At 37.1% G+C, this 13,216-nt stretch overlaps 1 protein-coding gene across 2 annotated transcripts; it reads right to left on the bottom strand.

Annotated features, from left to right (window-relative positions):
- Positions 1–275: 275 nt before the first annotated feature.
- Positions 276–12,608, bottom strand: LOC145790568 (disease resistance protein RPV1-like). Of its 2 annotated transcripts, XM_082868655.1 has the most exons (7): positions 11,944–12,608; positions 5,357–6,458; positions 4,138–4,569; positions 3,096–4,052; positions 2,116–3,001; positions 1,401–1,478; positions 276–568 (listed from the first exon to the last, which is right to left on the bottom strand). In XM_082868655.1, the coding sequence occupies exons 1-5, from the start codon at positions 12,468–12,470 to the stop codon at positions 2,501–2,503; spliced, it is 3,519 nt and encodes a 1,172-aa protein (XP_082724781.1). In that variant the 5' UTR covers positions 12,471–12,608; the 3' UTR covers positions 276–568; positions 1,401–1,478; positions 2,116–2,500. The 2 variants fall into 2 exon arrangements, with proteins under 2 accessions (XP_082724781.1, XP_082724782.1); XM_082868656.1 differs by lacking the exon at positions 1,401–1,478.
- Between the last annotated feature and the right edge of the window lie 608 nt (positions 12,609–13,216).

Raw genomic sequence — 13,216 nt, 5'->3', positions numbered from 1 at the left:
CCTCAAGTACTTCCATAAGGGGGCGACTCTTATGAACTCTTCGCCTTGCCATACGCGCCTGTATAACAAGACAATTAAAACTTAGAATACTAGATCGCTATTAAACATCATCACTAATCGAATTACTAACTACAATACCCTATCAACTTTAATTCTAAAATAACTAGTCTACAGATTCATAACCAAATGCTCTGATACCAAAAATGTAACGACCCAATCTTGGCAAGGCAAAACCCTGCCAAGAGGGTGCACCTCAAACGCTATAGCACCTTCAATTGCCTAACATATATGAGATGATCTATTCAAAGACAAAAAAATATTATCATGCTACAAGATAGTTCCCAAGCATTTCCTCCCAAAAAAAATATAATACATACTAATCACGAATCCATCAATACATCCAACTTCATAAGCAATTTTTACAATCAACCTCCTTCATAAAAAAAGGGTAAGCTTACATCCTAGAATGACCCTAAGCAAAACCTCAACCACAAGATGCCCACCTGTGATCCTTCAAAAAAAATTCTAGTCTTCCAAGTTGAGGCGAGCCACACAAAAGTCTATGAATCTGAAAAAAAATTATTTAAAAGAATGAGCTAAAGCCCAATGAGTATACCAATACCATGGAGTTATAAAACTTGCTCCTACCAATAGGGTTCAAAATAAAGATACTAAACATAAGAGCTTAATTGGACTTCAATTTATACAAAATAAAAATAAAAATGATGCAATACAATTTTCATAAAACGTTATCAGGATTTTTCCAAGGAATCTCATAAGGCAGAAAAAAAAACATACATTTGGATAATGAAAGTAAACAAAAATATAACTTTTCAATACATTAAGATTTCCTGTCCATCATACAATCCACTACATAGCCTTAGGGTCGCGTTACCTCGCGACTTAGGTGGTGACGGTACCGTTACCCAGAACATAACCATAGGAGCATAGCTCATGTCATCGTAGCACTTCAATTCTTGTTTCAATGTTTCGGTCCCCAGGACCCCTTATACATACAACGACCCTTATGGTCCTTAAAACATTTCGGTCCCCAGGACCCCAAAGCATTTTGGCCCTTGTGGCCCCAAAGGCTATATTCGGTTATATGATCAATAAAATAAATACCCTCACATAACATTTCACTGTCATTCAATCATCATCATCATAAAATTTGAAAGACTCAACTTAAATAAATTCTCATAAAAAAATTAATGCTTCATTATACAAATGAAATCGTATCTTTATTAAAACTCAACCCTTGGCCTCAATAAATTTATAGATTTTCTTTTTATACATATATCATGATGAAATGTATCATTCACTTCCTTTAATTCAAAAATTATTTTCAAACTTTGTAATAAAGATAGAGGTAAGGTAATTTCCATGGTAAGTATACTCACCTCCAAAAATAGCAAAAGTGTAGATTTGAAACTCTACAAATTAATTTCCAAGAGGTGGAGAGATGCCTTCCTCCAATCCTAACAATTAGTAAATAGGATCTCAAATTAGGAAAAGCTTTCAATGAAAATTACAACATCTACAAAAATGATCCTAAATAAAATTATGCTAAGGAATGGCAAGCTAAAGAACTCCTCCAACTTTAAATCACCCAAACAAATAACTTATCCAATCTCCATAACACCCATCCTTTGAACATCTTTGAGTTAGTAACTTTTTAAATATCCAATCAATTTATATGCACAATACCACCATCAATTTACTACAAAAGTCAAAAATCAACATTTTTGTATAAACTCAACAACTTAAGTAAAATCTCTTCAATCACTTATAAAATTCCTCCATAGAACATAGAGATACCCAATCCATCATTTATGAACTCAATTTCAACATATAAATTCCCTAACACCAAAATCCCCAATTTTTACATCACATTCAAACCCTAGATTAACCCAAAAATCTAAATCTCCAAATCAACCATCAAATTGACCATTTTTTTTTTTTTTAAACATGTAAAACATTCATGGAAACTAATTGAGAGTATAAAATTCAACAAGCAAACCCCAAATCATAATAGATCTAAAACACAAAAATTTCATCATCTCTAACTCAAAATATGTAAAACCTTCAACTAAACTTTTAGAGAAAGATTCTTACCAAGTACAAGCCTCTAATCCATCAAGAAAATAAATCCCATGCTTTGATTCTTCAAAAGATTAAGAAAAATCTAGAGTTTGTGCTTCTATTGTGTTATTTTCGGATGGATTCAAGGAGTGCCGACCGGACCCATTTTCCGGCGAGATAAGGTGGCCGGAGGTGGTGGAGATGGTGGGTCAAGGTGGTGGTGTAAGGGTGGAGCAAAGGTGTGGTGTTTGGCCTCCAAGAAAGTAAAGGAAAATGAGAGAGAAAGTAGAGAGAAGTTAGAGAATGAAGAATGAAGAAAAAAAATCTGCACTTCTAATTTTTTTTTTGTGTTGAAATGGGGTGTTTGGTTACACCTACCATCAAGTTTGGAGTTGGGTTTAGATATCCTAAATGGAGTTTAACATAGGAGTGTGTTTGGCTCTAGATGAAAAGTTGGGAATATTATAGATGCTTCTTCACTAGTTGATTGGCTACTCTTCTTTTCTTGCTCTTTGTACACAAAATGGACTCCGACCTCCTTCACTTGAAAATCTCCTTCTCCAACCACTGAAATATTCAGTTCATCGCCACTTTCCAACTGATTTTCAAACTTCCAATAACTTAACATCATCATATCCTCATCAGCTTCTGGAATGCCAAAGACATATGGGGAATGACTCCAAATCAGACTCTTGGTCGTATTATTGATAATAGTATGTGCGTTGCAATTAAAGGGATAATGTTCTTCTCCATTATTGGAAAGTGCATAAATAGAACATACACTCAAGCATCGGATTCTGAAATTAAGATGCGACGGCACAGTAAATGATATTGAAGATCCTTCATTTTTAAGATTAAACCAGTCTGGAACCTTGCTTCCCAAACAATAAGCATAGAATATGTGTGTTTCATGACATCCCTATGCGACATAAAGCATAATTAATTTAACGATTATGTATATATTGAGAGAGAGAGAGAGAGAGAGAGAGAGAGAGAGAGAGAGAGAGAGAGACCTGCAGGGGAAGCTTCCTTTTTTTGTTTGACCAAAGGCATGAAAGCAGAACATTTGAGCATCCCATGAATCCTATGTTGGACAAGCTTAAATTGTTAAGTATCTCCATGTCAACATTTCCTAAAGGTTCAAGCTTGAATGTTCCCAGAATCTCAACTATTTTTTCATTCATGAACACGTACCTAAGTGGTTCCAACCTGCGCGTGGTTAATTGATTGCCACGTATGTTATTATATTCTATGGTTAATGGAAGTGATTGTAAGATTACTTTCTCCAACAATATACATCCTCCGATCCATAATTCTTTTAATTTGTGCTGCACTTCAACTGACCAGAGCTTTTCGCACTGATTTAAATAAAGGATTTGGAGTCCAAAATGACCTCTGATGCAATTTGGGACGCTACGAATTGCATTACCACTCAGATTTAAAATCTGCAACGAGGATAGGTTGCTAAGATCCCTAGGAAAATCATCATCTGATAAATTACAGTTCTCAAGACTTAAGTGTACCACGGACCGTGGTAAAAAAGACCATGAAATATCCATACTTCTTCTTGGCTTCAATAGAGAAGGCCAGATTAATGAATGCCATGACTTAACCTCCTTACTGGTAGAGAATAATCGACTTCTGTCAATTTTGTTTGCATGGAACACTGTTAGAGACTCCATAGTCCCCAACTCTGTTGGCAATTCCTCAAGATTTGAGCAGCCTGAGATGTCAAGTGTTTCCAAAAACTTTAGCATACCAATGCTTCTCGGAAGCTTCTTCAGACTTTTGCAATCTTTTAAATTAAACAAAACAAGTCTCTGAAGGTGTCCGACGGATTCATGAACCTCAACCAACGTTGCACAGTTTTTCAATATCAACCTCTCAAGATTGGGGACTTTCGAGAAGTCAGGAGTTTTAGTGAGGCAATGGGAATGACTAAGATCAAGGATTTTTAATGACTCGAGAAGCTGTAAAACAAGAAAAAAAAACTACTATTAGTACTTCTTTTAGTTTTCAAACGGAATTAAATATATATACATATCTGTAACATACCTTGGCTCCTTTCCAAGCTATTTGCAACCTACTATAACTCATGTCAAGAATAGTTAAGTTCTCCAAAGGGAAATCATGGGGTATAGATTTTAAAGGAAATCCATGCCAACATAACCATCGTAATCCTTTTGGAAAATTTTCGAAGCTTCCACTTATTTGTATATATTTGAGCTGTAAAAGTTTTAGTTTGTGCATCCTTGCAAATGCATCAACTTCCAAAGGTATTTGATTTGAATTTCCTAGAGCAGTGCCTGCATTCTTTGAGAAACCGAAACAGTATCTCTTAAATGAGTTGCCTACATTTGACAACAATGGCATGTCGAGGAATTCATCGTAATGACGTTTTCTATTAACGCCAAATATTGTCCTGTCATATTTATCTTCCTTTAACAAATTCATATCAAGCTTGAGGCCTTCAATTTTTCTAGTCCCCTGACGATGAACAAGAGGAGGGCGATATTTATCAATAAGAGTAATGCTATAAAATTATAATTTTTGCAAAGATCAATGATACAAAATGATGTGGCATTTTTCAAATAGAAAACCACAAATGAAGCTCATAATTTCAAAAATCCAACAATTGTCACAATATTCTGGATGATTTTTTTTTGGGGTTGCATTACACCATCAGTCCTTGTAGTTTAAGCGATATGTCAATTTAGTTTTTGTAGTTTCAATTTGAATCATTTGATCCCTACACTTTTAAATTTGTTGTAACATACTCCCTTGATACGTACCGTTAGAATTTGAAACAGAAAAAGACTACATGTAAATTGAAGGGACCAAATTGAAATTCAAAACAAACTACAGTGACTACTGGTGTAATATATCAAAGTGGAATTCAAAACAAACTCCACCAGTGTAATGAATATATTACACTGGTAGTCATTGTAATTTGTTTCAAATTTCAATTTAGTCCATCTAGTTTTGCAAATAATTTTTTTCAATTCAAATCTTACAATGCATGATGGAGGGACCACATTGCCAATAAATAAATAAATAAATAAATATTAGAAGTGTAGTGACCAAATTGTTCAAATTAAAAATACAAAAATCAGAGTAAAACTTCACTCAAACTAGATGAACCGTTGGTATAATTTACATATTTTTCTTTTATTATATTATACAAATATTTTTCTAGATCATTTTTTCGATATAAGTATAATAACTATAGAAATAAATACAAATAAACATGAGAAGCAACAAGGTTAATACTTACAGTATTTTCTCTCAAAACATTCAAGGAATCCTTGCAATTCCAAAGTCTACTAAGTTCTCCTGGCTCCTTAGGTGATTCTCGCCGAACAATTTCTCTTCCCATTTCTTGAACCAATTGATGCATCACCAACTTTTTGTGTTCATCAATTGTTAATAGACATCTATCAATGAGATTTTGAATCCCAACCATTGTGTAAAAATCACATCCATCTAGAATTGTAACTACCTGATCTTCATCCATCCCCACAAAGAAACAACCAACATGGAGGAATAAATTTTTGTCATGGTCATCTTGTAAAGAGTCATAGCTTATTTTGAGTTTTTCAATGACTTCAGAATTGGGAATTGCTTTCAATTTTTGTAGTTGACTTTTCCAAACATTTAAGCTTCTTCCAAACAAAGAAGCACCCAAAATTTTGATAGCTAGTGGAAGCCCTCCACAGTACTGCACCACCCTTTCCGAGTCCTCTATGAAACCATCAATGGGACGGTTTTTCCCAAAGGCATGCCAACTAAAGAGCTCTAAAGATTCATCATTATCCAATTTTTCAACCTGGTGCACTCGACAAACTTCATGAGCCTTGAGCAATTGCTCACGCCTAGTGGTTATGATGATTTTACTTCCTTGAGAAAGCCAGTCTCTCATTCCAAGTATTGCATCCAATTGATCTAATGTATCCACATCATCAAGGACTACAAGAACTTTTTTGCAACATAATGCATTTTTAATCTTTACAACTCCTTCATCAACACTGTACAAATTTTCCTTTCTTCCTTTTAACATATCTGAAAGAAGTTGTCGTTGTAACTGAAGTAAACCATCTTGTTGTTTTAAAATTTCTCTTATATTTGCAAGAAAACTGCTACCTTCGAATCTTGAAAAGTTCGAATTATATAGTACTTTGGCGATGGTTGTCTTCCCCATTCCACCCATCCCACAAATTGCGACTATACCAACATCACTAGACTCATCCTGTAACCAAAGCCCAATGTTTTTGGCTCGAGAATATATTCCAATCAAGTGGGGGGCAATACCCAAGGTTGTGCGACTTAGTTTGTCCCCAACAACTTTCACAATTTTCTGGATAAACTTTGACTCGAGTCTAATTATTAGATTAAGATGGAAAATAAAGAACAATAAGAATGCCATCAATTGAATTTAATTGCTAATACTCATGCAATACTGAACCAAAAGACCATGTTGCTGCCTTTGTTGAAACAATTGGAAGAGTCTTAGATGAAAAGATGAAGAAAGTTTGCTGTTGAATTATATTCTCATTTAGTTCTCTGCTCACTTACAATGATATATATATACATATCAGATACAATGCTAACAATCCTAACTAATTAACCACCTCTAACTAACTCTGTTATAACTAATCATTTCTAACTAACTCTGTTACAGCATATTGATCATATGTGACATAGTACACCATATACTAAACTACAACTGTTGCTGTGTTATGTCCTGTTGCAGATGATGGATTATGATCTGCTGATGATTCGCTATCATCCCCTGTCAAGCGAATGGGCGAAGGGGAGACCATGAGCTTGTGAGTCAAATAAGAGAACCGAGCAGTGGAAAGGGGCTTGGTGAAAATGTCAGCGAACTGGTCTGTGGTGGGAACATACTTGAGAAGGAGTTGGTGGGCTGCAACTTTGTCGTGAACAAAATGACAGTCGACTTCGATGTGTTTGGACCTACTATGAAACACGGGATTGGTAGCCAAGGATATAGAGGACAGGTTATCACACCATAAGATGGGAGGAGAGGTGCAAGGAATAGAGAAATCAACAAGCAACATTTGAAGCCAAGTAACTCGGCGGCAGTATGAGCTAAAGAGCGGTATTCGGCTTCGGTGGAAGAGCGAGAGACGGTGGATTGCTTTTTGGAAGACCAGGAAATTAGATTAGTGCCCAAGTAAACACAATAGCCAGAAGTAGAACGCCTGTCAGTCGGATCCCCAGCCCAATTAGAATCACTATAAGCCTGTAAACCAAAATGACTAGGAGTAAACTGAAGACCATGGCCCAATGTGCCTTTCACATATCGAAGGATGCGTTTAACGGATGAGAAATGACCCACTGTGGGGGAGTGCATGAATTGACAAGCTTGATTCACAGCGTAAGACAACTCGGGTCTGGTGATTGTAAGATATTGAAGGGCCCCAACAATGCTACGATAAAGAAAAGGTTGAGAGCATGGCAGAGAATCAGCAGCTGCATTGGGGAGTTTGACAGATATAGGTGTGGCACAAGGTTTGCAATCAACCATGCCTGCTTTGATAAGAAGGTCTTGAGCATACTTATGCTGAGAGAGGAAGAAACCAGTAGAGGTAGGTTGAACTGAAATCCCAAGGAAGTAGGAAATATTGCCTAATTCCTTCATAGAGAAAGCAAGGTGCATATGAGCCAACAAAGTTTGAATATAAGACTGATTATTGCCGGTTAAAAGAATGTCGTCCACATATATCAAAAGGTAAGTAACAGAGGTGGAAGTTTTGCGAACAAATAATGAAGAATCACACTTGCTTTGAATAAACTCTTCGGAGAGAAGAAAAGAAGAAAATGTGGAGAACCAAGCTCGGGGAGCTTGTTTGAGACCATAGAGAGCCTTGTGGAGTTTACAAACTAAAGAAGCATTTTGTGGATCAACAAACCCCGGTGGCTGGTCCATATACACCTCTTCCTGAAGCTGGCCGTGTAAGAAAGCATTGCTAATGTCCAATTGTTTGAGAGGCCATTGATAATGTAAGGCCAAACAAAGTAAGATACGAATGGTGGGTTGTTTGGCCACAGGACTGAAGGTGTCCTGAAAATCCACACCCTGCTGTTGGAGAAATCCCTTAGCCACAAGGCGAGCTTTGTGCCGGGCAATAGTACCATCCGAGTTGCGTTTGATTTTAAAAACCCATTTGCAACCAATAGAATGTTTAGAGGATGGAAGAGGAACAAGAGACCAGGTACCCTGTTGCTGAAGAGCAGTGTATTCATCCATCATGGCTTGGAACCAGACCGGAGAAGAAAGAGCAAGGGTATAGGAAGTGGGCTCGGTGGAAGAATCAGCAGGAAGAGAAGGAGAAGAAAGAGAGGTAGACAAACAGAAAGGCATGCCTTTGGATCTGGTTTGCATGGGATGAGTATTAGTAGAAGGAGGTGGGAGAGGTAAAACAACCTCAAGAGAACCAATAGGAATAGAAGGAGAAGAGGTAGGCTGAGTGGGAAGAGGAGAAGCAGACTGTGGGACAGCAGATGGCGAAGCAGACTGTGGGACAGCAGATGTAGAAGCAAAAGGCTGAGTAAAAGACCGAAACAAAGCAGAAGGAAGAGAGGCAGACTGGGAAATAACAGGCTGATCAGAAGGCCGAAATACAGCAGATGGTAGGGAGGCAGACTGGGAAACAACAGGTGGAGCAAGAGCAGCAGTTCGGTGGAGAGGGGAAGGATACCAGAAAAATTGGTGTAAAGTGGACAAAGAAGGGGGAGAAGGAAGCGCAGTAGAAGAAGCAGCAAAAGGGAAAATGTGTTCTTGAAATCGAACATGTCTAGAAAGCAAAAGAGAACCTGTGGCAAAATTGAGACAGCGATATCCTTTAACAGATGGATGATAACCAAGAAAAATGCAAGGAGTAGATTTGGGAGCCAATTTATGAGAGGAGTATGGCTTCATCCAAGGAAAACAGAGACAGCCAAACACTTTCAGATGTGTGTAGTCAGGTTTGGTTTTAAAAAGAAGTTCAAAAGGAGAGCAGTTCGACCGAGAAGCACTGGGAAGCCTATTGATGAGGTATGTGGCAGTAGCAATGGCATCAAACCAGTAAGTAAGAGGTAAAGAAGAATGATGAAGAAGAGAGATAGCTGTTTCAGTGATGTGCAAATGTTTCCGTTCGGCAACTCCATTCTGAGATGGAGTATGAGGACAAGAGTGTTGATGAAGTATGCCATGAAGATTCATAAAGTTGGACATGGAATGATTAGCAAATTCACCGCCACCATCAGTTCGTAAAATTTTAAGAGGAAGATCAAATTGTTTTTCAACAAAAGCCTTAAAAATCATGAACTTGGAAAATACCTCACTTTTATTAAAAAGAGGATAAAGCCATGTGAAGCGACTGAAATCATCAACAAACAGTACATAATATTTGTAACCAGTAGAGGAGCCACGAAACGGACCCCAAACATCACTATGAATCAAAGACAATGGATTATTAACAGTAGAATTTGAAAGTTTAAATGGAAGTCTATGACTTTTGGAAACAGAACAATCAATACAACTGAAGTCATTTTTATTGAAAACAATTGACAACTGAGACTTAAGTGGTTGAAACTTGGAAAAAGAGGGATGGCCTAATCTTTTATGCCAAATTTCAGCAGATGAGGTTGAACCAGTAGTAGAAAATGCAGCAGCAGTAGAAGAAGGCAAAGACAAAGCAGGAGGTGAAGTAAAATGATATAAACCATTGGCATGATATCCTTTGTGAAGAATAGCCTTAGAAACTTTGTCCTGAATGGCAAAGGAAGAGTGATCAAAAATGATAGAGCAATTGTTGTCTTTTGCTAATTGTTGTACTGAAAGAAGATTAGATGAAATAGTAGGAACATGAAGAACTTTGTTAAGCTTAAAGGAATGATGTGGAGTTGGCAAAATACCTTTCCCAGTGTTGTGAATGGGGAGAGAGTCACCATTGCCAATAGTAACTTGGTCAGAACCAGAGTAAGGCTGATAGGAGTTTAAACGATGAAGATCATTTGTCACATGCTCAGAGGCAGCAGAATCCAGAAACCAAGGTGTGGAGGGCTGAGATGTAGTATCATCGGTCATGGAGGCAACATAAGCTTTGGAATGAGTTTGGGAGTGAGAGTGAGGAGAAAAAGATAACTGGGACTGAAAATCAAGATCAAGTCGATGCCAGCAATCCAAGGCAGAGTGGTTAGGTTTACCACAGATTTGACAAACAGAACCAAAATTTGATTTACCAGAACCAAAATCTGCTCTATTGGATCTGCCACGAGTTGAAGATCTGCCTCTGAAGGTTGAAGAGCTGCCTGGACCAGATCTGTACGACCCTCGGTAGGAACCTCTTGAGTCATGGCGAGAAGAACCGCGGTTATTGTGATAAGAAGTGAAACCTTTGGATGATGGAGACTCCTTCATTGTTGCATAGGCAACAGTAAGAGCAGAGGACTGCTTTATTTTTCCTTCAATGTGAATTTCTTCTGAACATAGTAAGGATGAAAGCTCATCCATGGATATGCTCTCTGATCTTGCTCGAATTGCAGTTTTGAAGGAATCATATTCCGCAGGTAAGCCATTCAAAGTAATAAGAACAATGTCTTCATCGTCAAGAGGTGAGGAAGCAATGCTAAGTTGGTCAACAAGAGTTTTAATGCTTCTGAGATATACCTCCATTGAGTCAGAATTTTTCGAGATGGAGTTTAATTTGTTTTTAAGCTGATGAATATGCGATCTTGATAAAGTCGTAAATCGTTTGCCTAATGCAAACCAAATCTCTGAACTAGTTTGAAGATGAAGAACAGTGGTGAAGATAACAGGTGAGAGTGTGGCTGTAATGCAGCTTATTAAATGTGCATCAATCATCTTCCATTGAAGTGCTTCAGGATTGCACATTTTTACACCAGATGAATTGCAGATCCAGTCCTCTGGACATGGATACGAGCCATCAACAAACTTCAGCAGATCGGTAGCGCGAAGAATGTTCTTCATTTGATGGCTCCAGATAATGAAATTTGTATTATCTAGTTTTACAGTCACAAGAGAACTCAGATTAGAGACTAGCATGTTGAGATTCGAAGAGATTGTAGTTGAAGACGATGGTGGAGATGATGGAATCATCATTGGAGATGATGCCATTAGAGAGATGCTCGTTGGAGCTTTACTGCTCTGATACCATGAAGAAAGTTTGCTGTTGAATTATATTCTCATTTAGTTCTCTGCTCACTTACAATGATATATATATACATATCAGATACAATGCTAACAATCCTAACTAATTAACCACCTCTAACTAACTCTGTTATAACTAATCATTTCTAACTAACTCTGTTACAGCATATTGATCATATGTGACATAGTACACCATATACTAAACTACAACTGTTGCTGTGTTATGTCCTGTTGCAGATGATGGATTATGATCTGCTGATGATTCGCTATCAAAAGAAAGGGTTTTCACTATCATGGTTTTGAAACAATACTCTTTTGTCTAATATAAACTTCTATGTTTTTCAATTTTTGATTAGCAAGCCAAGTTGTTGAAACTTTTAAATAATGGGCCAACTTTCAATAAAATGTTTATGATTAGAAATGAATAGCAACTCGTGATCTTTTCATATAACTTGAAAAGAGCATCTTAAAAAATTCGTGAGTTAATAAATTCAAGTTGTTTTTTTGCGAAACTGACTTGTAGGATGCTTTTGTGTTTGAAGGTTATCTTACAAAAATTAAACTATGTAAATCTGTCATAATTAACAAAACAATTCATTCCAAAATTTGAACACATAATTCTTCATTGAAAAGGCCCTGGTATGAAATACTTTAGCTAAGAAAAGGACTTGGGAGGAAATTACCCGTCAGTTTGATTTTGTAAGTTCATCCCTGCCAAATTTGCAGCTTCTCTAAGTGCTGCCTTCCATTCTTCCACTTTGCCAATCCATTCGACTTTTCTTTCACTCGCTTCTGCCCGAAATCTCTCTTCATGCCTCGTAAATGCTTCTTTGAAACTTTTCTTTTGCTTCCTCACATGAGATGGATCCACATGATAGAAAACAGGTAGAACTACATGTCCAACAGTCCTCCTGCGTTCGAGGATCATGACAAGTTCATCGAGACACCAACTTGAAGATGCATAGTCCTCCGAGAAGACAACTATTGAAATCTTCGACTCTTGAATTGCTTTGTTCAATTCTAACTTAATATTCTCGCCTCTTTCAATTCCATCATCATCTCTGAAAGTACGAAATCCTGCGTGCACTAAAGCTGTGCAGAGGTGGTCAGTGAACGTCTTGCGAGTATCTTCACCTCTAAAGCTCAAGAACACATCATAACTACAATGAGAATTGGGGGAGGAGGTTTCTTGGGATCTGACAATTGCCATTGGATTAAAGCTCAAAGAGAGACCAATTAGGCACCATGGATATTTATAGATGTCACGGTATGTAAATGAAGTACCAAGTAAGAAAACGATGAGAGAAATGCTATCTTAATTTACATGGTTTTTCCTGGAAGCTTGTATGTGTCTTGACAAAAGTTCTTGACTCTACGTTCTACCAAGTCTTCCCCAAATTATTTTTTGTGCAATAATGCTTGAGACCACTAAAAGTGGTGCTCTAAAAGCACCACTAGTGATGTGGCAGTGGACGGGACTCACTGCTTGTGTCTTGTGTTTTTTTTTTTTTTAGTTAAAGTGCTTGCCAACTCATTAGTGGTGCTTTAGAGCACCACTTTTAGTAGGATGTATCATTGCCCTTTTTTGTGGGACCTTTTGTTGTCCTGACAATTATTTAAAAATTCTTACCCTTTGGAAAATCTTGAACCAATCTGCCCACCTTCATTTGTTTAATTTAAACCAAAATGCCCTAAACCAATTCAATCATTGCTCTATTATTTAAAGGCAAATATTGCTATATGTCACCCATTTTCTGTGATCGTTTGGAATAACTATTTAAGTGGATATTCATAATTGATTTCTGTTCATAAATAATTATTCATGAAACTAAATAATGTTTTTTTCATTTCTTAATGATATGAAATGGTGGTAAAACAAATAATATACAATAGAGAAGGATTTGAATTCTTTGTGGTGTTTATTTTTGTCTCATTGTGAGGGTTGTTTATAATTGT

This window comes from Camellia sinensis, chromosome 5, assembly GCF_055761805.1.
Source record: "Camellia sinensis isolate YWXY chromosome 5, ASM5576180v1, whole genome shotgun sequence".
NCBI lineage: Eukaryota > Viridiplantae > Streptophyta > Magnoliopsida > Ericales > Theaceae > Camellia > Camellia sinensis.
Note: the sequence above shows the minus strand (reverse complement) of the source record. Positions and strands in the feature narration are given on the sequence as shown.